The sequence below is a fragment of the Heptranchias perlo genome, chromosome 37 (assembly GCF_035084215.1).
Source record: "Heptranchias perlo isolate sHepPer1 chromosome 37, sHepPer1.hap1, whole genome shotgun sequence".
Lineage (NCBI taxonomy): Eukaryota > Metazoa > Chordata > Chondrichthyes > Hexanchiformes > Hexanchidae > Heptranchias > Heptranchias perlo.
Window position 1 is genome coordinate 17,474,883 of NC_090361.1, and position 27,214 is coordinate 17,502,096.

The following is a 27,214-nucleotide window of genomic DNA, read 5'->3' on the forward strand; positions in this document are numbered from 1 at the left end:
TACAAGGCACAAGTCAGGAGTGTGATGGAATACTCTCCACTTGCCTGGATGAGTGCAGCTCCATCAACACTCAAGAAGCTCGACACCATCCAGGACAAAGCAGCCCGCTTGATTGGCACCCCATCCACCACCCTAAACATTCACTCCCTTCACCACCGGCGCACTGTGGCTGCAGTGTGTACCATCCACAGGATGCACTGCAGCAACTCGCCAAGGCTTCTTCGACAGCACCTCCCAAACCTGCGACCTCTACCACCTAGAAGGACAAGGGCAGCAGGCACATGGGAACAACACCACCTGCACGTTCCCCTCCAAGTCACACACCATCCAGACTTGGAAATATATTGCCATTCCTTCATCATCGCTGGGTCAAAATCCTGGAACTCCCTTCCTAACAGCACTGTGGGAGAACCTTCACCACACGGACTGCAGCGGTTCAAGAAGGCGGCTCACCACCACCTTCTCAAGGGCAATTAGGGATGGGCAATAAATGCTGGCCTCGTCAGCGACGCCCACATCCCATGAACGAATAAAAAATAACAGTACACAGAGATACACACAGATACATGCACGGTACACAGATACACACAGATACATGCACAGTACACAGAGATATACACAGGTAAGTGCACAGTACACAGAGATACACACAGATATGTGCACAGTACACAGATACACACAGATACATGCACAGTACACAGAGATACACAGATATGTGCACAGTACACAGAGATATGCACAGATACATGCACAGTACACAGAGATATACACAGATACGTGCACAGTACACAGAGATATACACAGGTAAGTGCACAGTACACAGAGATACACACAGATACGTGCACAGTACACAGATACACACAGATACATGCACAGTACACAGAGATACACAGATACATGCACAGTACACAGAGATACACAGATACGTGCACAGTACACAGAGATACACAGATACATGCACAGTACACAGAGATACACAGATACATGCACAGTACACAGAGATACACAGATACATGCACAGTACACAGAGATACACAGATACGTGCACAGTACACAGAGATACACACAGATACGTGCACAGTACACAGAGATACGCACACACCTTTTTTCCAGGAGGTGGTCTCAGGTTAGGATTATTCCTTCACCAGCATGGAGACTTTGAGGTCACAGGCAGAGCCTCTACAGCAGCCCCGACTGAGATCAGCCACCTGAGCACAAACCAGGGACTGAGCCTGGGACATTCCAGGTCTGCAGAACCCAATGCTCGTACCACACATTGTATTACCCACTGGGCCATCGGGGGCCCTACAGAGGCATTGTGAATATCTCTAATGCTGTGCAATGCTGGTGGGTCCACAGAGATGGAGCTGATCGCCCCATATTGGTCGTTTGGACGTGTTAACAATTACTTACCGTGTTTCATCTTTGCAAGTTGCTTTGTGACATCATCCTTCAAATCTTTAATTTCACTGGATGTCTGTTTAACTGAAAATGAAACAATTAATTATTATCAACATCAATGGATTCCCAGTTCCAACTTTCTCAAACTTTCTTCCTATTCCATTATTAATTAAAGCAACATAATTTTCACCAAATGTAGGTCATTGGTGTTGATGGATCAAGATTGAACTGGACAAGCAGTGAACACAAAGCTCTTAAAGGTAGCTTTCAGGCTGACTATTTCAGGAACGTAGGAACAGGAGACGTCCATTCAGCCCCTCGAGCCTGTTCTGCCATACAATTAGATCATGGCCGATCTGTATCTTAACTTAATTTACCCACCTTGGTTCCGTAACCCTTAATACCCTTGCCTAACAAAAATCTATCAATCTCAGTTTTGAAATTTTCAATTGACCCCCAGCCTCAATAGCTTTCTGGGGGAGAGAGTTCCAGATTTCCACTCCCCTTTGTGTGTAGAAGTGCTTCCTGACATCACCCCTGAACGGCCTAGCTCTAATTTTAAGGTTCTGCCCTCCTTGTTCTGGACTCCCCCATCAGAGGAAATAGTTTCTCTCTATCTACCCTATCAACTCCTTAAATCATCTTAAACACCTCAATTAGATCAGCCCTTAATCTACTATATTCTAGAGAATACAATCCTAGTCTGTGCAACCTGTCCTCATAACTTAATCTTTTTAGCCCCGGTATCATTCTGGTGAAATCTTAAGGAGGCTCCTGTAAAATCTCCACAGTGACTTTAGTTGGCCACATGAATACATGCGTGAGGGACGAGGATTCATCAGGGATGTTGATGTAAAAGGAAGATTAAGGATGTTGGGAGAACCAGTCACTGGGCCTGCCACCCTGAGCCTGCTTCCTGCAGCAGTTGGTAGAACCTGAGTTAGGAGGAAAGATTGAGGACGTTTGGTGGGTCCTTGTAGTAACACAGGAACTGGCAGGACTGGAAAAGACCGTGTTGTCAACCTGGCCAGTCTCAAAAACAAACACCCCTCAATCGTCCACTCCATCACATAGCTCTCCAATTGTTTGTTAAATTTTCCCAAACTATCTGCCTCCACCCCTTCCCTGGACAGACAATTCAATCCAATCACCTCCCTCTGTGAGAAATAGTTCAATCTAAACTCTGTGGCCCCTCTCTCTTATTGGTTTGAGCCCGTGTCCCTTGTTCTAGAGTTTGTGCCAATTTCCAATCCATTACTTATCGATTCCCTGAAGGGTGTTTAATCGTTAAATAGTGTCTCCCCAGAGTCTTCTTTATTTCAACTTAAACAATACCACCCTCTCCCCAGAGCTCAAATTCCTTATTGGTTTGGTTGCCCTTTTCTGCCTGAAGTGAAGGAAAGGCGGAGATTTCGAAGTGATGCATTAGAAGTTTTCAGAATTATGAAGGGGAGCTATAAAGTGCCAAAACTGAGGTTACACTAACTGGTCTATAGTTACCCGTTTACCCTGCTCGAACAGAGTGTTACATCTGCTAATCTGTGGTCTCACGGCACAATTTTCATATTTAAGGAAGATTGAAAAATTGTGGTCAGAGCCTCAGCTATCTCCTCGTTCACTTCCTTCAACAGCCCTAATATCATCGGGCCCAGTGACTCATCCAACTTGAGTTCTGCTATTCTTTTCTGAACCAATTTTCTGATGCTCCAGACATGTCTGCCTTCCCTGGGATTCCCATGCGCTTGAGCACAGAGGTTGGGAAAGAGAGAGGGCGAACCTCTAACAGAGTGAAGTGCTAACAGAGTGAGGATTTCATGAGTGTGGGAATTAGGTACAGAGGGGGAAGGGGGGGAGGAATTCCTGAAATGCGTGCAAGAAAACTTTCTGGAACAGTGTGTTTCCAGCCCAACCAGGAAGGAAACAGTGCTGGATCTAGTTTTGAGGAATGATGTGGAGTACGTTTCAGTGGGGGAGCATTTGGGGAACAGTGATCATAATATCATTAGGTTTAGAATAGTTATGGAAATGGACAAGGAACAATCAATTGTGAAAAAGCTTAACTAGAGGAGGGCAAATTTCAGTGAGTTAAAAAGGGATCTTGCCCAGGTGGAATAGAATCAAAAATTGGAAGGCAAGACAGTAATTGAACAATGGGAGGCCTTCAAGAAGGAGATGGTTTGTGTACAGAGACACACATCACAATGAGGGGGAAAGGAAGGGCATCCAAAGCTAGAGCTCCCTGGATGATTAAAGATATAGAGATTAAATGAAACAGAAAAAGGAGGCTTACGATGAATGTAAGGTTCATAATACAATAGAGAACCAGGCAGAATATAGAAAGTACAGAGGAGATCTAAAAAAGGGAATAAGAGGGGCAAAGGGAGAATAGATTAGTGGCGAACATAAAAGGGAAACAAAAGTCTTTTATAAACATTTAAGTAGTAAAAGGATAGTCAAAGGAAGGGACAAAAAAAGGAGATCTTCTTGTGGAGGCAGAGGGCACGGCTGAGGTACTAAATGAATATTTTGCATCTTCACTAGAGAAGATGATGCTGCCATTGTAGCAGTAAAGGAGGAGGTAGTAGTGATATTGGATAGGATAAAAATAGATAAAGAGGAGGGACTTAAAGGATTGGCAGTTCTCAAAGTAGAAAAGTCACCTGGTCCAGATGGGATGTATCCTGGGTTACTGAGGGAAGTAAGGGTGGAAATTGCAGAGACTCTGGCCCAATCTTCCAATCCTCCTTAGATATGGGGACGGTGCCAGAGGACTGGAGGATTGCAAATGTTACACCCCTGTTCAAAAAAGGGGAGAGGGATAAACCCGACAATTACAGGCCAGTCAGCCTAATGTCGATGGTGGGGACAATAATCTGGGATGAAATTAATTGGCACTTGGAAAAGTATAGGCTAATAAATGAAAGTTTTACAGAGTAATGAAAAGTTTTGCACAGATTTATGAAAGGAAAATCGTGTTTGGCTAAATTGATTGAGTTGTTTGATGAAGTAGCGGAGAGGGTTGATGAGGGTAGTACGGTTGATGTGTATATGGACTTTCAAAAGGCATTTGATAAAATACAACATAATAGACTTGTTAGCAAAATTAAAGCCCATGGGATTAAAAGGACAGTGACAGAGTGGATAATAAATTGTCTCAGGAACAGAAAGCAGTGAGCAGTGGTGAACAGTTGTTTTTCAGACTGGAGGGAAGTATACATTTAACTCTGTTTCTTTCTCCACAGATGCTGCCTGACTTGCTGAGCTTCTCCAGCATTTTCTGTTCTTATTTCAGATTTCCAGCGTCCGCAGTTTGTTGCTTTTGATTCAGTGTTTAATTCCCGGCCGCTTCTCTCCCAGGAATGCCCCACCTGAAGAAGTTCTGCTCTTCTCTCTGACGGGATTTCCGTTTGTCTCTTTTACATTGTTCACCCTCTTTGCTTTCTGTTTCCCTCCTCCTGTTTGATCAGGTTTCTTCTAAAACTCGATTTCACAGCCACATCTCTTTCCTCAGCAACTGTCTCCAGCTCCGACTTATTCCACGTGGATTCAAACTTAAATTCCACCCTTCATGTTTCGGACCCACCCGTGATTAGATATCTCCACGATATTCAGCGTTCCTCGAACCACTGCTCTCGTTGCTTCCCGAGATCCATGCTCAATGCCATGCGTCACCGCATGGACGCTTTCAACCTCTCTCTTCAGCAGCACCGGTACTCACTCTTTCTCAGAGCTGTCCTAGTCCGCAGTTCCATTTCATTCTTCGTCTCATCTGGCACTTTACCAAAAAACTTTTTTCTTCCTTTCAGGTGTCAAGGACCACAAGCTTCAACAACTCTTAGATACCAACACCCCTCTTGATCCTTCTTCCCCTTCACTTTTCTCTGACCCTATCCCTCCCTCCAATCTCACCCTTTGTCACGTTTTCACTATCCCCTCTGACCTTCCCCTCTCTGACCCTGAACGATCAGTCCTCAGCAAAGGCCTTAGCTTCATCCCCTTACGCCCCCACCTCAAATGAATTTCGAGCTCGACAAGATGTCGCCTTCGCCTCCGTGCCCACTTCTTTGGCCAGGAGTCTTCCCCCTGCACAGCGGACCCTTTCTCCTGTCTTCAGAATTCTCATTCCACCTGGACCCCTCCCTCTGGTCTCTTACCCTCTCTTCATCTTTTCACTGCGAACTGCCGGGGTGACATCGGCCGTCTCAATTTCTCTACTCCCCTCACTCACTCTAAACTCTAACCACCTCCTTCTGAACTCGCAGCACTCTGTTCTCTCAGGTCCAACCCTGACATTGTCATTAAACCTGCTGACAAGGGCAGCGCTGTTATTGTGTGTTGAACAGACCTCTACCTTGCGGAGGCTGAACGCCAACTCTCCGACACCTCCTCCTACCTCCCCCTGGACCATGACCCCACCGCCGAGCATCAAGCCATAGTCTCCCGGACTGTCACTGACCTCATCTCCTCTGGAGATCTTCCCTCCACGGCCTCCAACCTCAGACCCCCAACCCCGCACAGCCCGCTTCTACCTCCTTCTCAAGATCCACGGGACTACCCTGGGAGACCCATCGTTTCAGCCTGTCCTTGTCCCACGGAACATATTTCCTCCTATCTTGACTCTATTTTTTCTCCCCTTGTCCAGTCTCTTCCAACCTACATCTGCGATTCTTCTGATGCCCTTCACCACTTTAACAGTTTCCAGTTCCCTGGCCCTAACCGTCTCCTTTTCACCACGGACATCCAGTCCCTCTACACCTCCTTCCCCCAGCAAGATGGCCTGCGAGCCCTCTACTTCTTCCTTGAACAGAGGCCCAACCAGTTCCCATCCACTACCAGCCTCCTCTGCCTGGCTGAACTTGTTCTTACGTTGAACAACTTCTCCTTTGACTCCACTCACTTCCTCCAAATAAAAGGTGTCGCTATGGGAACCCATATGGGTCCCAGCTATGCCTGCCTTTTTGTGGGATATGTGGAACATTCCTTGTTCCAGTCCTACTCAGGTCCCCTCCCTCACCTCTTTTTCCAGTACATTGGTGACTGTATCGGTGCTGTTTCCTGCTCTCGCCCCGAACTGGAAAACGTAATCAACTTTGCTTCCAATTTCCACCCTTCCCTCGCCTTCACATGGTCCATTTCCGACTCTTCCTTTCCTCGACTTCTCCCTCTCTATTTCTGGGGATAGGATGTCAAACAATATCTATTATAAGCCCTCTGACTCCCACAGCTACCTTGATTACACTTCATCCCACCCCGCTTCCTGTAAGGACTCTATTCCCTCCTCTCAGTTTCTCCATCTCCATCGCAACTGTTCTGACAATACCACCTTCCGCACCAGTGCTTCCGATATGTCTTCCTTTTTCCTCAACCGAGGATTCCCCTCCACTGTAGTTGACCGGGCCCTTGACCGTGTCCGTCCTATTTCCCGCACTTCTGCCTTCACCCCTTCCCTTCCCTCCTAGAACCATGATAGGGTCCCCCTTGTCCTCACCTTCCATCCCACCAGTCTCCACATTCAACATATCATCCTCCGCCATTTCCACCACCTCCAGCAGTATCCCACCACCAAACACATCTTCCCCTCCCCTTTCAGCATTCCAAAGGGACAGCTCCCTCCGTAACATCCTAGTCTACTCTTCCATCACCCCAACACCCGCTCTCCTCCTCATTTCACCTTCCCGTGCGAGCACAGGAGATGCAACACCTGCCTCTTCACCTCCTCCCTTCCCACCACCCAGGACCCCAAACATTCCTTCCAGGTGAAACAGCAGTTTACTTGTACTTCTTTCAATTTAGTGTACTGTATCCGCTGCACAAAATGCGGTCTCCTCTATATTGGGAAGACCAAATGCAGACTGGGTGATCGCTTTGCTGAACACTTCCGCTCTGTCCACAAGCATGACCCTGACCTGCCGGTCGCTTGCCATTTTAATTCCCCTTCCCACTCCGACTCTGACTTTTCTGTCCTCGGCCTCTTACACTGTTCCAATGAAGCTCAATGTAAGCTCGAGGAACAGCAGCTCATCTTTCATTGAGGCACTTTACAACTTTCCGGACTCAACATTGATTTCAATAACTTCAGATCATAACCACTGCTCCTATTTTTTTGGTCAACTAGTGCTGGTAACGTTTCTGCTGCTGCCATTTATAGTTACTCCTGATCAATCTTTTCTTTCTTAATCTGTCCCATTACCACCTTCCTTGCCTTGCACCATCATCCCTTTTGTCATTTAATCACTCGTGCCCTCCACCCTATCACAGACATTCCCTTTTTTCCCTCCCCACCTCTACCTCCCCCCCCTTTCCCTGACTCTGTACTTGCTCAAAAACATTAACTCTTAACATCTTCCAGTTCTGACAAAAGGTCCTCGACCTGAAACATTAATTCTGTTTCTTTCCCCACAGATGCTGCCTAACTTGCTGAGCTTCTCCAGCATTTTCTGTTTTTATTTCAGATTTCCAGAATCCGCAGTATTTTGCTTTTGAAGTATACAGTGGTGTTCCCCAAGGGGTCAGTATTAGCACCACTGCTCTTTTTGATATATATTAATGACCTGGACTTGGGTATAGAGGGTATAATTTCGAAGTTTGCAGATGATACGAAACTCGGAAATGTAGCAAACAATGTGGAGGATAGTAACAGACTTCAGGAGGACATAAACTGGTGAAATGGGCAGACACATGGCAGATGAAATTTAATTCAGTTTATAAAGTGTGAAGTGATGCATTTTGGTAGGAAGAATGAGGAGAGGCAAAATAAACTAAAGGGTACAATTTTAAAGGGGGTGCCGGAACAGAGAGACCTGGGGGTGAATGTACACAAATCTTTGAAGGTGGCAGGACAAGTTGAGAAGGCTGTTAAAAAATCATATGGGATCCTGGGCTTTGTTAATAGAGGCATAGAGTACAAAAGCAAGGAAGTTATGCTAAACCTTTATAAAACACTAGGCCTCAGCTAGAGTATTGTGTTCAATTCTGGGCACCACACTTTAGGAAGGATGTCAAGGCCTTGGAGAGGGTGCAGAGGAGATTTACTAGAATGGTACCAGGGATGAGGGACTTCAGTTATGTGGAGAGACTGGAGAAGCTGGGATTGTTCTCCTTAGAACAGAGAAGGTTAAGGGGAGATTTGAAAATCATGAACGGTTTTGATAGAGTAAATATCTTCCAGTGGCAGAAGGGTCGGTAACCAGAGGACACAGATTTAAGGTGATCGGTAAGAGAGCCAGAGGCGACACAAGGAAACGTTTTTTTTACGCAGCGAGTTGAGATGATCTGGAATTCACTGCCTGAAAGGGCGGTGGAAGCAGATTCAATAATAACTTTCAAAAGGGAATTGGATAAATACTTGAAGCAGAAAAATTACAGGGCTATGGGGAAAGAGTGGGGGCATGGGACTAATCCTTCAAAGAGCCGGCACAGGCACAATGGGCTGAATGGCCTCTTCCTGTGCTGAACCTACTAAGATACTATGATACTACGATTATCAAGAACTTACATTTCAGCATCCCAACAACGAATATTACAATCAGCAGAATGAAGAGTCCCAGGAGAATGTAAGCCATGAGATTGGAGGGTTTCCCTTGTGATGCTGCCTTTGTTCCTTTTGCATGTCCTGAAAAGAAAAATGTAAATGAAAAAATACATCATGACCTTGTTTGTAGATGTCCAAGGGGTGGAAATTCTGCTCCCACTGGCTGGTGATCGTGACATGGTTGGGCACAGAGGGAGTGGAAAATTGACATCAGACATCAGTTCTGTACTTCCTGGATATCCTGACGCCAGCAGGAGGTTTAGGCTACTCTGACCAGAAACTTAACTGGACCAGCCATATAAATACCGCGGCTACAAGAGCAGGTCAGAGGCTGGGTATTCTGCAGTGAGTGACTCACCTCCTGACTCCCCAAAGCCTTTCCACCATCTACAAGGCACAAGATGGTAGTGGTTGTTGGAGGCCAATCACCCAGGACATTGCTGCAGGAGTTCCTCAGGGCAGTGTCCTTGGCCCAACCATCTTCAGCTGCTTCATCAATGACCTTCCCTCCATCATAAGATCAGAAATGGGGATGTTCGCTGATTGCACAGTGTTCATTTCCACTTGCAACCCTTCAAATAATGAAGCAGTCCGAGCCCGCATGCAGCAAGACCTGGACAACATCCAAGCTTGGGCTCATAAGTGGCAAGTAACATTCGTGCCAGACAAGTGACAGGCAATGACCATCTCCAACAAGAGAGAGTCTAACCACCTCCCCATGACATTCAACGGCATTACCATCGCCGAATCCCCCACCATCAACATCCTGGGGGTCACCATTGACCAGAAACTTAACTGGACCAGCCATATAAATACTGTGGCGACAAGAGCAGGTCAGAGGCTGGGTATTCTGCGGCGAGTGACTCACCTCCTGACTCCCCAAAGGCAGCCCGCTTAATTGGCTCCCCATCCACCACCCTAAACATTCACTCCCTTCACCACTGGCGCACTGTGGCTGCAGTGTGTACCATCCACAGGATGCTCCGCAGCAACTCGGCAAGGCTTCTTCGACAGCACCTCCCAAACCCGCGACCTCTACCATCTAGAAGGACAAGGGCAGCAGGCACATGGGAACAACACCACCTGCACGTTCCCCTCCAAGTCACACACCATCCCGACTTGGAAATATATCGCCGTTCCTTCATCGTCGCTGGGTCAAAATCCTGGAACTCCCTTCCTAACAGCACTGTGGGAGAACCGTCACCACACGGACTGCAGCGGTTCAAGGCGGTGGCTCACCACCACCTTCTCAAGGGCAATTAGGGATGGGCAATAAATGCCGGCCTCGCCAGCGACGCCCACATCCCATGAATGACTAAAAAAAAACTCTGCGGCGTAAATCACAGTCATTGACATTGGCCCTTGAATTCCAATCCACCTGCCCAACACTGAGAACCTGTGAACTTCAGAGAAAACCGAATTGCTGCAGGGACAATGTCCTGAAGTAGTTTTGAAACTGTCCAATTAGAAGGGACTAGTTCCCATTTTTGGCTTCATGGCATTACCTCAATTCTTGCTTCATTGGATGTTTGTTTGTTCCGTTTTATTCAGTCTCAACTTTACTGGACCCCAACTGTTCAAAACTCTTCTCAAGATTACAGGATAATTACAAATGAGGAAGACCATTTGGTCACTATAGGTTAATTCATCCAGTAGCAGCCTACAGTCCTCTAGTGCCGTAACTAATTGTTTCCCTAATGATTCCCGTGTTCTCACCTCCACCAGCCCGCCTGGAACCAATTCCAAGTGTTGATCACTCTGTGCTTGGACAAGAACCTCCTGATATCAGTCCTACGTTTACCTTTCACTGCTTTGATCTTGTGACCTCTTGTCCTACTCCCACTGTTTAATTTAAACTAGTATTCCGGATTAACCTTTTCCATACCCTCAACAATCTTCTATTCCTCAATCAGGTTACCTCTCAGGTGCCTCTTTTCCAGGCTGAATAGCCCAAGTCTCTCAATCCTTTCCTCATAACTCTGACCCCTAACCTTAGGGATCAGTCTCGTGGCTCCTCTCTGCTCTGCCTCCAGTGCGTGAATGTCTCCCTGGTGTCTCAGTGACCAGAACTGGACTCAGTGCTCATGGTGGGTTAGATCAGAACTGAACACAGTGCTCATGGTGAGTCAGATCAGAATTGGACACAGTGCTCACGGTGGGTCAGAGCAGAACTGGACCCGGTGCTTACCGTGTGGTCTGACCAGGGCCCTGGACACGGTGCTCACCGTGTGGTCTGACCAGGGCCCTGGACCCGGTGCTCACCATGTGGTCTGACCAGGGCCCTGGACCCGGTGCTCACCGTGCGGTCTGACCAGGGCTCTGGACACGGTGCTCACCGTGCGGTCTGACCAGGGCCCTGGACCCGGTGCTCACCGTGCGGTCTGACCAGGGCTCTGGACACGGTGCTCACCGTGCGGTCTGACCAGGGCTCTGGACACGGTGCTCACCGTGCGGTCTGACCAGGGCTCTGGACACGGTGCTCACCGTGCGGTCTGACCAGGGCCCTGGACACGGTGCTCACCGTACGGTCTGACCAGGGCCCTGGACACGGTGCTCACCGTGCGGTCTGACCAGGGCCCTGGACACAGTGCTCACCGTACGGTCTGACCAGGGCTCTGGACACGGTGCTCACCGTGCGGTCTGTCCAGGGCCCTGGACACGGTGCTCACTGTGTGGTCTGACCAGGACCCTGGACACGGTGCTCACCGTGCGGTCTGACCAGGGCTCTGGACACGGTGCTCACCGTGCGGTCTGACCAGGGCCCTGGACACAGTGCTCACCGTGCGGTCTGACCAGGGCCCTGGACACAGTGCTCACCGTGCGGTCTGACCAGGGCCCTGGACACAGTGCTCACCGTGCGGTCTGTCCAGGGCTCTGGACACAGTGCTCACCGTGCGGTCTGACCAGGGCTCTGGACACGGTGCTCACCGTGCGGTCTGTCCAGGGCCCTGGACACGGTGCTCACTGTGTGGTCTGACCAGGACCCTGGACACGGTGCTCACCGTGCGGTCTGACCAGGGCTCTGGACACGGTGCTCACCGTGCGGTCTGACCAGGGCCCTGGACACAGTGCTCACCGTGCGGTCTGACCAGGGCCCTGGACACAGTGCTCACCGTGCGGTCTGACCAGGGCCCTGGACACAGTGCTCACCGTGCGGTCTGTCCAGGGCTCTGGACACAGTGCTCACCGTGCGGTCTGTCCAGGGCAGTGTACAGTTTGATCATAACTTCTTCTTCCACATTTTCAACTCATTTGGCTGTGGAGTCCAACATGCTATTGGCTTTGATTCCTGCTCTGCATTGGATGGACATATTTAGCACCAAATCTATTAAAATTCAAAGGTCTCTTACTGCTTTATCCTTGGTTATTTCAGCATTATTCCTGGAATTCATGTGTTACCAATGTTTCCGTCCCATGTATAGTACTTTGCATTAAATCCCATCTGTAATCTATCTGCTCACATACTTATTTTACCCTCTCACTGTAATTTCTGAGCTATTTCTTCTGATTCCACTGCCCCTCCCAGTTCAGTATCTTCGGCAAATGTGACCACATTGCATTTTCCGAGTTTCTGAGCTCAGGTCATTTCCGTAGGTTGGAAACAGCAGCGGTCCCAGCTCGGAGCTGTGAATATCTCACTCAGGACAACCTCCAATGAGTATTCATTGCTTTCACTCCCTCAACCAGTTCCCAGAGTTTACCATAAATCCTCGCAGCTTTGACTTCAACTGATAGCCTCTCCTGGACAGAGACAGTGGAGGGGTCGAGAGAGATGGTGGTGAGGTCGAGCTGGGTGCTGTCAGCATATATGTGGAACCTGACGTTGTGTCTTTGGGTGAGGGGCAGCCTGTAGATGAGAACTAGGAGGGGGCCAAGGATAGATCCCTGGGGGACTCCAGAGGTAACGGCGCAGGAGTGGGAAGAGAAGATCTTGCCTTGACTGGATAGATAAGAATGGAACCAGGCGAGGGCAGTCCCACCCAGTTGGACAACGGAGAAGAGGCGTTGGAGGAGGATGGTGTGGTCAACAGTGTCAAAGGCTGCAGACAGGTCGAGAAGGATGAGGAGAGATGGTTTACCATCGTTACACGTAGGATGTCATTTGTGATTATGATAAGGGCCGCTTCAGTACTGTGACGGGGCGGAAACCTGATTGGAGGGTCCAAACATGGAACTGTGGGAAAGATGGGCACAGATTTGGGAGGCGACAACACGTTCAAAGACTTTGGAGAGGAAAGAGAGGTTGGTGATGACGGCAGATTTGAAGGGGAGGGGGCAATACCTGAGGAGAGGGAACCGTTAACAATATCAGCTAACATGGGGGCCAGGAAGGGAAGTTGGGTGGTCAGCAGTTTAGTGGGAATAGGGTCGAGGGAGCAGGAGGTGGGTCTCATGAGGGCATGAGGGGAGATAGGAGAGAAACTAGAGGAAGATATGAGTTCTGGGCTAGGGCAGGGGAAGTCTGGCTCGGTGGGCTGGGGGAAAGGAGGGAAGCAGCAGAGGCAGCTGAATGGATGGTCTCAATCTTAGTGACAAAGAAGTCCATGAGCTCCTCGCACTATTCATTGGAGGTGAGGGTGTGATTGAGCAGATTGGTAGCTGCAGAAATGTCATGGTGAATGGAGGGCCAAAAGTGCAGTTGTAAGTGACTTGGGAAAAGTTTTTTCCGGAGGGGACGCAGATGGAAGTGGGGTTGAGAGGGGGAAGAGGGATGTGGGAGGAGAGGGATACAAGGAAGTGATCAGAGATAGCCTTATCTGTGATTGAAACAGTGGGAGTAGAGAGGCCGCATGAGGCAGGGTCATTGAATATTTTTAAGGCTGAGTTAGATAGATTCCTGATTAACAAGGGAGTCAAAGGTAGATGAGAAAGTAGGGTTGAGGTCACAATCAGATCAGCAATGATCTTATCAAATGGCAGAGCAGGCTCGAGGGGCTGAATGGCCAACTCCTGCTCTTAATTCATATGTTCGTATGTTTGTATGTTGAGCTGGCAAAGTAGAGGGGATGGAAATGGATGTGGGTTTGGGAGTTTATATGGAGGGAGAGGTTTAGGGAGGATAGGAGGGCAGTGAACTCAGAGGAGAGAGAGCAAGGTGAGCTGAGATGGAGGTTAAAATCATCAAGGATGAGGAATCGCTCGGTGCAGAGGCTGAAGGAGGAAAGCAGTGAAGATATCTCGGTGAGGAACTTGGCGTGGTACATGGGTGGGCGGTGGGGAACAAGGATTTTAAAGGAGAGGTGAGAGTGGTGGAACAAGGTGAGATGCTCAGAGGGAGAGAAGGAGCCAGAGGAGTGGGGGGACAGACCACGGAGTGATTTGGTGATAAGGGCCAGACCACCACCCCGGCAGTCTGGGCAGGGCAAGTGGTGGAAGATATAGCCGGGGCGGGGAGACTTCATTAAGGGGGAAGATGTCATCACCCGTCAGCCAGGTCTCCGTCAAGGCCATGATGTCAATGCAAGCATCCACAATAAGCTCATGGACGGCAAGGGCCTTGTTCACAGGTGAATGGACGTTCTGGAGGGAGATGCGGAGGGGGGTGTGATAGCTGATCCGCTGACACAGCCCAGGGTCAGTGTTGGGAGGGGTGAGTGGAACGAGGAGATTGGCGAGATTAGCCCCCAGTGCGCGTAAAGGGTGGGAAAGTCAGTGAGAGAGTGGGATGGGGCAGTTGGGTTTGCTGCTCATACAGAGGCAGCGATGAGTGATGGGCCCTTCAGAGGATACCAAGAGAGGCACAGAGGGAAGCTGTAGGCTTATCTAAGAGGGGGTCAAGCCAGGGATGGCGGAAGGAGAGTAGGAAGGTCGAGGAGCGCTGAAGGGTTGGGGTAGGGAATTGGGGGGGGCAGGGTACCCGAGAGTGGGGAAATGAAAGGAGGCATGACTGGGTAACAGGAAGGGGAGGAGACAGGAAAGATGGGCCCAAAAGAGGTAAAACAGGTAAAAAGGGAGATAGACGTAATGGGGTCAGGTCCGGAGTGGCAGCCAAAATGCTCTCGTGAATGGACGCAGAGGTAGTTTAGGAAACATAGCATGGCAAAAACCAGTCTGTTCCTCTTACAGATAAGAAGATTATTTCCCCCAATGGCCTAGTGATTAAACATGTGGATCAATCACAGTGCTGATCTTGGCTGGGTTAGAAGTAAGGACGGGACACGATGGTTCAGAGGCCTCAGGAGGGGAAGATCAGTCCGCTCTTGATCTTGTTTGTGATCTAGTGACCTCTGCTGGAAAGTGTGTGAAATGTAGGGTGTGGACATTTCATGTGAAGGGTGGACCAGCTGACTGAAATCACATGAGCAACGGTTATTATTGGTGGTAATGGGCCTGATTGGGTGGCTCTGATTGGGTGGGTCTGATTGGGTGGGTCTGATTGGGTGGGTCTGATTGGGTGGGTCTGATTGGGTGGCTCTGATTGGGTGGGTCTGATTGGGTGGGTCTGATTGGGTGGGTCTGATTGGGTGGGTCTGATTGGGTGGCTCTGATTGGGTGGGTCTGATTGGGTGGGTCTGATTGGGTGGGTCTGATTGGGTGGGTCTGATTAGGTGGCTCTGATTGGGTGGGTATGATTGGGTGGGTCTGATTAGGTGGCTCTGATTGGGTGGGTATGATTGGGTGGGTCTGATTGGGTGGGTCTGATTGGGTGGCTCTGATTGGGTGGGTCTGATTGGGTGGCTCTGATTGGGTGGGTCTGATTGGGTGGGTCTGATTGGGTGGGTCTGATTGGGTGGGTCTGATTAGGTGGCTCTGATTGGGTGGGTATGATTGGGTGGGTCTGATTAGGTGGCTCTGATTGGGTGGGTATGATTGGGTGGGTCTGATTGGGTGGGTCTGATTGGGTGGCTCTGATTGGGTGGGTCTGATTGGGTGGGTCTGATTGGGTGGGTCTGATTGGCTGGGTATGATTGGGTGGGTCTGATTAGGTGGCTCTGATTGGGTGGGTCTGATTGGGTGGCTCTGATTGGGTGGGTCTGATTGGGTGGGTCTGATTGGGTGGCTCTGATTGGGTGGGTCTGATTGGGTGGGTCTGATTGGGTGGGTCTGATTGGGTGGCTCTGATTGGGTGGCTCTGATTGGGTGGCTCTGATTGGGTGGGTCTGATTGGCTGGGTATGATTGGGTGGGTCTGATTGGGTGGAATTGGTCCTGGATTGTTCATCACTTTCATTAATGATCTTAGAATCTTGAACGGTTACATCGCAGGAGGAGGCCATTCGGCCTATCAAGCCCTTACAGGCTCTCTGTGAGAGCTATCCAGTTAGTCCCATTCCCCCGCTCTTTCCCTGTAGCCCTGCAAATTTTTTACCTTCAAGTATTTATCCAATTCCTTTTTGAAAGCCACGATTGAATCTGATTCCACCGCCCTATCAGGCAGCGCATTCCAGATTATAACCACTCGCTGCGTTAGAAAGTTTTTCCTCATATTGCTTTTAGTTCTTTTGCCAATCACCTTAAATCTGTGTCCTCTTGTTCTCGTTCCTTCCGCCAATGGGAACAATTTCTCTTTATTTACTTTATCTAGACCCTTCATGATTTTGAACTTCTATCAAATCTCCCCTTAACCTTCTCTATTGTAAGGAGAACAACCCCAGATTCTCCAGTCTATCCACATAACTGAGGTCCCTCATCCCTGGAACCATTCTAGTAAATCTTTTCTGCACCCTCTCCAAGGCCTTCACATCCTTCCTAAAGTGCGGTGCCCAGAATTGGACACAATACTCCAGCTCTGGCCGAACCAGTGATTGGTAAAGGTTCAACATAACTTCCTTGCTTTTGTATTCTATATCTTGAGAAGGGCTTGAGAAAGCTGTGCATGGGGGTCTGTAATAGAAAACAAATTGATAGGTTGCAGCCTGATTGAGATAAATTGGGTGAATGGGCCGTGTTTGGCAGGTGCCACTTACTGTGCACAGGTGCAGTACATGGGCTAGGAAACTCGGGGCATATCTGTAAAACTGCTAAAGGTAATGAAGAGGATGGAGACCTGGAGTGAGGAGGTGATCGAGGCAGAGACCTGGAGTGAGGAGGTGATCGAGGCAGAGACCTGGAGTGAGGAGGTGATCGGGGCGGAGACCTGGAGTGAGGAGGTGATCGGGGCGGAGACCTGGAGTGAGGAGGTGATCGGGGAGGAGACTTGGAGTGAGGAGGTGATTGGGGAGGAGACCTTGAGTGAGGAGGTGATCGGGGAGGAGACCTGGGGTCAGGAGGTGATTAGGGCGGAGACTTGGAGTGAGGAGGTGATCGGGGCGGAGACCTGGGGTCAGGAGGTGATCGGGGAGGAGACTTGGAGTGAGGAGGTGATTGGGGAGGAGACCTTGAGTGAGGAGGTGATCGGGGAGGAGACCTGGGGTCAGGAGGTGATTAGGGCGGAGACTTGGAGTGAGGAGGTGATCGGGGCGGAGACCTGGGGTCAGGAGGTGATCGGGGAGGAGACTTGGAGTGAGGAGGTGATCGGGGAGGAGACCTGGAGTGAGGAGGTGATCGGGGAGGAGACTTGGAGTGAGGAGGTGATCGGGGAGGAGACTTGGAGTGAGGAGGTGATTGGGGAGGAGACCTGGAGTGAGGAGGTGATCGGGGCGGAGACCTGGGGTCAGGAGGTGATTAGGGCGGAGACTTGGAGTGAGGAGGTGATCGGGGCGGAGACCTGGGGTCAGGAGGTGATCGGGGAGGAGACTTGGAGTGAGGAGGTGATTGGGGAGGAGACCTTGAGTGAGGAGGTGATCGGGGAGGAGACCTGGGGTCAGGAGGTGATTAGGGCGGAGACTTGGAGTGAGGAGGTGATCGGGGCGGAGACCTGGGGTCAGGAGGTGATCGGGGAGGAGACTTGGAGTGAGGAGGTGATCGGGGAGGAGACCTGGAGTGAGGAGGTGATCGGGGAGGAGACTTGGAGTGAGGAGGTGATCGGGGAGGAGACTTGGAGTGAGGAGGTGATTGGGGAGGAGACCTGGAGTGAGGAGGTGATCGGGGCGGAGACCTGGGGTCAGGAGGTGATCGGGGAGGAGACCTACAGTGAGGAGGTGATTAGGGCGGAGACTTGGAGTGAGGAGGTGATCGGGGCGGAGACCTGGGGTCAGGAGGTGATCGGGGAGGAGACCTGGAGTGAGGAGGTGATCGGGGCAGAGACCTGGAGTGAGGAGGTGATCGGGGCAGAGACCTGGAGTGAGGAGGTGATTGGAGCGGAGACCTGGGGTCAGGAGGTGATCGGGGCGGAGACCTGGGGTCAGGAGGTGATCGGGGCGGAGACCTGGGGTCAGGAGGTGATCGGGGAGGAGACCTGGGGTCAGGAAGTGATCGGGGAGGAGACCTGGGGTCAAGAGGTGATCGGGGAGGAGACCTGGGGTCAGGAAGTGATTGGGGAGGAGACCTGGGGTCAAGAGGTGATCGAGTCGGATGCTCTTTCCAATATGCTGTAAAAATACCCATGGGGTGCTAGCTATGTAATAGGACACTGATTAGCATAAATTCATGAGGCTCCCAGTGGAGTCAGTCGGGTGCCTCAGCTGCAGGGCTTTAAGGTAGTTGCGGAGCGTAAAAAGAGTGGTAAGTGGACTGCTTGACCATTAACGCCCGTTCCTCCCGGTTTGCGCTGGGCGGAGAGAGTTATAATACCCGCTACACAGTCCCCCCATTGGGCTCGACAGCAGCTCCAAACCCTCGGGCTCACAGCCATCCTGTTACCCACATTTGCCAAGGTTTGTTCACCTGGAATCTTGGATATGGCCAAGGCTGGAGCACTTTACCTCAGTGTCAGCCCAGCCGGGCGGGACATCGAGCTCCAAGAAATAGAAGCAACCGATCCAGGGCGGAAAAGGCAACAGATCTTCAATCCTTCAATCCGAGACGTCAACCTTAAATCAATGGTAGAACGCACACCTCTGAGTCACAAGGTCATGGGTTCAAGTCCCACTCCAAAGACTTGAGCCCCATAACCCAGGCTGACATGTCAGTGCAGTACTGAGGGAGTGCTGCACTGTCAGAGGGTCAATAATGAGGGAGAGCCTCACTGTCAGAGGTGCAGCACTGAGGGAGCACTGCACTGTCGGAGGGTCAGTACTGAGGGAATGCCGCACGGTCAGAGGGTCAGTACTGAGGGAGTGCCACATGGTCAGAGGGTCAGTACTGAGGGAGTGCTGCACTGTCGGAGGGTCAGTACTGAGGGAGAGCCTCACTGTTGGAGGGGAAGTACTGAGGGAGTGCTGCATGGACGGAGGGTCAGTACTGAGGGAGAGCCTCACTGTCGGAGGGGCAGTACTGAGGGAGTGCCGCACGGACGGAGGGTCAGAACTGAGGGAGTGCTGCACTGTCGGAGGGTCAGTACTGAGGGAGTGCTGCACTGTCGGAGGGTCAGTACTGAAGGAGTGCTGCACTGTCGGAGGGTCAGTACTGAGGGAGTGCCGCACTGTCAGAGGGTCAGTACTGAGGGAGTGCCGCACTGTCAGAGGGTCAGTACTGAGGGAGTGCCGCACTGTCAGAGGGTCAGTACTGAGGGAGTGCCGCACTGTCAGAGGGTCAGTACTGAGGGAGTGTCGCACTGTCAGAGGGTCAGTACTGAGGGAGTGCCACATGGTCAGAGGGTCAGTACTGAGGGAGTGCTGCACTGTCGGAGGGTCAGTACTGAGGGAGAGCCTCACTGTTGGAGGGGAAGTACTGAGGGAGTGCTGCATGGACGGAGGGTCAGTACTGAGGGAGTGCTGCACTGTCGGAGGGTCAGTACTGAGGGAGAGCCTCACTGTCGGAGGGGCAGTACTGAGGGAGTGCCGCACGGACGGAGGGTCAGTACTGAGGGAGTGCTGCACTGTCGGAGGGTCAGTACTGAGGGAGTGCTGCACTATCGGAGGGTCAGTACTGAAGGAGTGCTGCACTGTCGGAGGGTCAGTACTGAGGGAGTGCTGCACTGTCAGAGGGTCAGTACTGAGGGAGTGCCGCACTGTCAGAGGGTCAGTACTGAGGGAGTGCCGCACTGTCAGAGGGTCAGTACTGAGGGAGTGCCGCACTGTCAGAGGGTCAGTACTGAGGGAGTGTCGCACTGTCAGAGGGTCAGTACTGAGGGAGTGCCGCACTGTCAGAGGGTCAGTACTGAGGGAGTGCTGCGCTGTCGGAGGGTCAGTACTGAGGGAGTGCCGCACTGTCAGAGGGTCAGTATTGAGGGAGTGCTGCGCTGTCGGAGGGTCAGTACTGAGGGAGTGCCGCACTGTCAGAGGGTCAGTATTGAGGGAGTGCTGCGCTGTCGGAGGTGCCGACTTTCAGACGAGACGTTAAACCAAGGCCCCGTCCGCCCTCTCAGGTGGATATAAAAGATCCCATGACACTATTTCGAAGAAGAGCAGGGAAGTTGTTCCCTGGCCAATATTTATCCCTCAACCAACATCACTAAAACAGATTATCTGATCATGTGTCCCATTATTGTTTGTGGGATCTTGCTGTGCGCAAATTAGCTGCCGCATTTCCTACATTACAACAGTGAATACACTTCAAAAGTACTTCATTGGCTGTAAAATACTTTGGGACGTCCTGAGGTTGTGAAAGGCGCTATATAAATGCAAGTCTTTCTCTCTTTAAAAACCAGTTGTAATGATCTCTAGATCGGGCCACCTGCCTGATGTGGAACGTGACCCTTACAAGACCCTGACATGCCTTCAGAGTCGGAGAAGGGAGCAGCAGACACCAGAGATTTCTGGTTTCATTTTTCACCACTGACTTCGTGTTAGCTAAAAAAACTTCTTGTCTTTCCAGAACAGAAGCATAGAGGAAAATATTTTGGCTTTCAGCCAGGCACCACTCGGATTCCATTGCTGCACTCCATCCCTATTTGGGGCTTGTTTTCTCCTTCGAGAGGATAGCAGCTTGAATGAGCTTACATTCCATTTAATGCATGGTGCTTGTTCAGTCTGGACTCATTTACATCAACAAGATGTCAAGCGAAATAGTTCACATGTGGTTTTTACCAAGGGAGGTACCAACTCTCCAGGATTGTCCTGGAATCTCCATTAATTAAAGATTAATGTACAGGACACTGCTCCGGCCAATCCTGGGGGAAAAATCATTGGGCCACAGGAGGAGGCCATTCGGCCCATCGTGTCTGTGCTGGCTGTTTGGTAGAACTATCCAATTAGTCCCATTCCCCTGCTCTTTCCCCGTAGACCTGCAAATTTTTCCCCTTCAAGTATTTATCCAATTCCCTTTTGAAAGTTACTATTGAATCTGCTTCCACCGCCCTTTCAGGCCGTGAATTCCAGATCATCACAACTCGTTGTGTAAAATAAAATGCTCCCTCATGTCACCTCTGGAAACTGGAAACAGTGTCTCCATTTATTTATTCTATTAAAACCCCTCATGATTTTGAACACCTCGATCAAATCTCCCCTTAACCTTCTCTGTTCTAAGGAGAACAACCCCAGCTTCTCCAGTCTCTCCACATAACTGAAGTCCCTCATCCCTGGCACCATTCTAGTAAATCTCCTCTGCACCCTCTCTAAGGCCTTGACATCCTTCCTAAAGTGCAGTGCCCAGAATTGAACACAATACTCCAACTGGGGCCTAACCAGTGTTTATAAAGGTTTAGCATAACTTCCTTAATTTTGTACTCTATGCCTCTATTTATAAATGTAAGGAATCTTACAACACCAGGTTATAGTCCAACAAATTTATTTTAAAATCACAAGCTTTCGGAGATTATCTCTATCCCCTATGCTTTTTTAACAGCCTTTTTTAACAGCCTTCTCAACTTGTCCTCCATCTTCAAAGCTTTGCGTACATACACCCCCAGGTCTCTCTGTTCCTGCACCCCATTTAAAATTGTACCGTTTAGTTTATTTTGCCTCTCCTCATTCTTCCTATGAAAATGTATCACTTCACACTTCTCTGCATTAAATTTCATCTGCCACGTGTCCACCTGAAGTCTGTTACTATCCTCCACATTGTTTACCACATTTCTGAGTTTCGTATCATCTGCAAACTTTGAAATTATACCCTCTACACTCAAGTGTAAGTCATTAATATATATCAAAAAGAGCAGTGGTCCTAATACTGACCCCTGGGGAACACCACTGTATACTTCCCTCCAGTCTGAAAATCAACCGTTCACCACTACTCTCTGCTTTCTGTCCCTTAGTCAATTTTGTATCCACACTGCCACTGTCCCTTTAATCCCATGGGCTTTAAAATTTTGCTAACAAGTCTATTATGTGATACTTTATCAAATGCCTTTTGAAAGTCCATATACACAACATCAACCGCACTACCCTCATCAACCCTCTCCATTACTTCATCAAAGAATTTAATCAACTTAGTCAAACACAATTTTCCTTCAACAAACCCGTGCTGACTTTCATTTATTAGCCCAGACTTTTCCAAGTACCAATTAATTTTGTCCCAGATTATTGTCTCCAAAAATTCCTTCATCACCGCCGTTAGGCTGACATTTTTTTATTCATTCATGGGATGTGGGCGTCACTGGCGAGGCCAGCATTTATTGCCCATCCCTAATTGCCCTTGAGAAGGTGGTGGTGAGCCGCCTTCTTGAACCGCTGCAGTCCGTGTGGTGACGGTTCTCCCACAGTGCTGTTAGGAAGGGAGTTCCAGGATTTTGACCCAGCGACGATGAAGGAACGGCGATATATTTCCAAGTCGGGATGGTGTGTGACTTGGAGGGGAACGTGCAGGTGGTGTTGTTCCCATGTGCCTGCTGCTCTTGTCCTTCCAGGTGGTAGAGGTCATGGGTTTGGGAGGTGCTGTCGAAGAAGCCTTGTTGAGTTGCTGCAGGGCATCCTGTGGATGGTACACACTGCAGTCACGGTGCACCGGTGGTGAAGGGAGTGAATGTTTAGGGTGGTAGATGGGGTGCCAATCAAGCGGGCTGCTTTGTCCTGGATGGTGTCGAGCTTCTTGAGTGTCGTTGGAGCTGCACTCATCCAGGCAAGTGGAGAGTATTCCATCACACTCCTGACTTATGCCTTGTAGATGGTGGAAAGGCTTTGGGGAGTCAGGAGGTGAGTCACTCGCCGCAGAATACCCAGCCTCTGACCTGCTCTTGTCGCCACAGTATTTATATGGCTGGTCCAGTTAAGTTTCTGGTCAATGGTGACCCCCAGGATGTTGATGGTGGGGGATTCGGCGATGGTAATGCTGTTGAATGTCAAGGGGAGATGGGTAGACTCTCTCTTGTTGGTCACTGCCTGGCACTTGTCTGGTGCGAATCTTCCTTGCCACTTATCAGCCCAAGCCTGGATGTTGTCCAGGTCTTGCTGCATGCGGGCTCGGATTGCTTCATTATTTGAGGGGTTATGAATGGAATTGAACACTGTGCAATCATCAGCAAACATCCCCATTTCTGACCTTATGGTGGAGGGAAGGTCATTGATGAAGCAGCTGAAGATGGTTGGGCCTAGGACACTGCCCTGAGGAACTGCCTTCGCGATGTCTTGGGGCTGAGATGATTGGCCTCCAACAACCACTACCATCTTCCTTTGTGCTAGATATGACTCCAGCTACTGGAGAGTTTTCCCTATGACTTCAATTTTACTCGGGCTCCTTGATTCCACACTTGGTCAAATGCTGCCTTGATGTCAAGGGCAGTCACTCTCACCTCTGGAATTCAGCTCTTTTGTCCATGTTTGGACCAAGGCTGTAATGAGGTCTGGCGCCGAGTGGTCCTGGCAGAACCCAAACTGAGCATCGGTGAGCAGGTTATTGGTGAGTAAGTGCCGCTTGATAGCACTGTCGACGACACCTTCCATCACTTTGCTGATGATTGAGAGTAGACTGATGGGGCGGTAATTGGCTGGATTGGATTTGTCCTGCTTTTTGTGGACAGGACATACCTGGGCAATTTTCCACATTGTCGGGTAAATGCCAGTGTTGTAGATGTACTGGAACAGCTTGGCTAGAGACGCAGCTCGTTCTGGAGCACAAGTCTTCAGCACTACAGCCGGGATGTTGTCGGGGCCCATAGCCTTTGCTGTATCCAGTGCACTCAGCCATTTCTTGATATCATGTGGAGTGAATCGAATTGGCTGAAGATTGGCTTCTGTGATGGTGGGGATATCGGGAGGAGGCCAAAATGGATCATCCACTCTGCACTTCTGGCTGAAGATAGTTGCAAACGCTTCAGCCTTGTCTTTTGCACTCACGTGCTGGACTCTGCCATCATTGAGAATGGGGATGTTTGCAGAGCCTCCTCCTCTCGTTAGTTGTTTAATTGTCCACCACCATTCAAGACTGGATGCGGCAGGACTGCAGAGCTTTGATTTTATCCATTGGTTGTGGAATCGTTTAGTTCTGTCTATAGCATGTTGCTTCTGCTGTTAAATCCTGAGTTGCAGGTTCACCAGGTTGGCACCTCACTTTTAGGTACGCCTGGTGTTGCTCCTGGCATGCTCTTCTACACTCCTCATTGAACCAGGGTTGATCCCCTGGCTTGTTGGTAATGGTAGAGTGAGGAATATGCCGGGCCATGAGGTTACAGATTGTGCTGGAATACAATTCTGCTGCTGCTGATGGCCCACAGCGTCTCATGGATGCCCAGTTTCGAGCTTCTAGATCTATCCCATTTAGCACGGTGGTAGTGCCACACAACACGTTGGATGGTGTCCTCAGTGTGAAGACGGGACTTCATCTCCATGAGGACCGTGCGGTGGTCACTCCTACCAATGCTGTCATGGACAGATGCATCTGCAACAGGTAGATTGGTGAGGACGAGGTCAAGTAGGTTTGTCCCTCGTGTTCGTTTGCTCACCACCTGCCGCAGGCCCAGTCTAGCAGCTATGTCCTTCAGGACTCGGCCAGCTCGGTCAATAGTGGTGCTACCGAGCCACTCTTATTGAGTCCCCCACCCAGAGTACATTCTGTGCCCTTGCTACCCTCAGTGCTTCCTCCAAGTGATGCTCAACATGGAGGAGGACTGATTCATCAGCTGAGGGAGGACGGTAGGTGGTAATCAGCAGGAGGTTTCCTTGCCCATGTTTGACCTGATTCCATGAGATTTCATGGGGTCCGGAGTCAATGTTGAGGACTCCCAGGGCCACTCCCTCCTGACTGTATATCACTGTACCGCCACCTCTGGTGGGTCTGTCCTGCCGGTGGGACAGGACATACCCATGGATGGTGATAGAGGAGCCTGGGATGTTGGCTGAAAGATATGATTCTGTGAGTATGGCTATGTCAGGCTGTTGCTTGACTCGTCTGTGGGACAGCTCTCCCAATTTTGGCACAAGTCCCCAGATGTTAGTGAGGAGGACTTTGCAGGGTCGACTGGGCTTGGTTTACTTTTGTCGTGTCCGGTGCCTAGTGGTCCGATGCCGGGTGGTCCGTCCGGTTTTATTCTTATTATGACTTTTCGCAGCGAGATTGTACAACTGAGTGGCTTGCTAGGCCATTTCAGAGGGCAATTAAGAATCAACCACACTGCTGTGTGTCTGGAGTCACATATAGGCCAGACTGGGCAAGGACGGCAGGTTTCCTTCCCTAAAGGGCATTAGTGAACCAGATGGGTTTTTACGACAATCCGGTAGTTTCATGACCACCATTACTGATACTAGCTTTTAATTCCAGATTTTATTCAATTAACTGAATTTAAATTCCCCAGCTGCCGTGGCGGGATTTGAATTTTTGTCTCCTGATTATTAGTCCAGGCCTCTGGATTACTAGTCCAGTAACATAACCACAATGCTACCGTACCCTGGACTCACCTGTAATTGTCGGGTTTATCCCTCTCCCCTTTTTTGAACAGGGGTGTAACATTTGCAATCCTCTAGTCCTCTGGTACCATTCCCATATCTAAGGGGGATTGAAAGATTGTGGCCAGAGTCTCTGCAATTTCCACCCTTACTTCCCTCAGTAACTTGGAATGCATCCCATCTGGACCGGGTGACTTCTTTATTTTCAGTACTGCCAATCTTTTAAGTCCCTCCTCTTTATCTATTTTTATCCTATCCAAAACACTACTACCTCCTCCTTTACTGCTACAATGGCAGCATTCTCTTCTCTAGTGAAGACAGAGTGAAGTATTCATTTAGTGCCTCGGCCACGCCCTCTGCCTCCACAAGAAGATCTTTTTTGTCCCTAATCGGCCCCACCCTTCCTTTGACTCCCTTTTACTATTTATATGTTTATAAAAGACTTTTGGGTTTCCTTTTATGTTAGCCACTAATCTATTCTCATACTCTCCCTTTGCCCCTCTTATTCCCTTTTTTAGATCTCCTCTGTACTTTCTGTATTTAGCCTGGTTCTTTACTGTATTATGAACCTTACATTTGCTATAAGCCTCCTGTTTCTGTTTCATTTTAATCTCTATATCTTTAGTCATCCCGGGAGCTCTAGCTTTCGATGCCATTCCTTATCGCGATCGCACCACCACCCATAGATATGTGTCTACTAAAAGAAACTGTTTATTAATTCTGAGTGATTGGAGATGGGGAAAGGGGTTGTTTGACTGGAGACGGGAGATGATGATGAACCTTCCAGGAATATGTCCAACTAGAGTTGGCAACCCTACTTTCACCGGGATTAAACTCTTGCGGTCAGTAAATTTTATACAGCTGAACATGTACAGTGTGCTGAATTCTGCTTTAACATTTATTTTAAACTAGTTATTAACCCTTGTAAGTAATTCATTGCCTTTTGTTGTAAAAAAAATGTATTTTCACACATTTCAAAGTATTTCTTCTAAGTGATTAAAGAACTTCCTACTTCAAATTATTTACTTGCAAGAACCGACATCAACTTGCATTTCTACGTTGCATTTAACGCAGTAACACGTCCCAAGGCGCTTCACAGGAGCGTGATCAGGTTTAATTTGAAATGAGCCACATAAGGAAACATTAGGACAGGTGACCAAAAGCTTGGGCGGTTTTAAGGAGCGTCTTAAAGGAGGAGAGAGAGAGATAGAGAAGTTTAGGGAGGGAATTTCAGAGCTTAGGGCCTAGACAGATGAAGGCCTGGCCCGCCAATGGTGGGCAAAGGATGTGGGGGATGGACATCTGGTCTGAAGATCGGGTCCCAGGATGCATGTGTATTGGGTTATTGTCGTTAACGTGCATATTAAAAGCACGTCATCATGCATCGTGACTGAAGGTGTCACTAACACGATGCACACGTATCCCAGGACCTATGAAGAACGGGGATAATTCATCTTATTGCAACTCAGAAATTGGGAGGAAATTGGTTTTTAATGATCCACCAACCTGGACAATCTGGGAACTGATTGGTGGAGATTTTAAGGATCTCTAGCTGTGTTAAGCCCTGGAATATTCTTTCTAGTTTCATGGTAAAGTTGTATGAAGCT

The 27,214-nt window shown here is 49.5% G+C and overlaps 1 protein-coding gene across 2 annotated transcripts in view; it reads right to left on the reverse strand.

The window, feature by feature from the left end:
• LOC137304319 (C-type lectin domain family 10 member A-like) overlaps positions 1-27,214 on the reverse strand; it is a 78,380-nt gene that overhangs the window by 23,217 nt on the left and 27,949 nt on the right. For both annotated transcript variants that reach the window (XM_067972868.1, XM_067972869.1), the window contains exons 4-5: positions 8,897-9,013; positions 1,414-1,485 (exon numbers count right to left, since the gene is read on the reverse strand). In XM_067972868.1, coding sequence (XP_067828969.1) covers positions 1,414-1,485; positions 8,897-9,013 — 189 coding nt within the window. The remainder of the gene's footprint in view (positions 1-1,413; positions 1,486-8,896; positions 9,014-27,214) is intronic.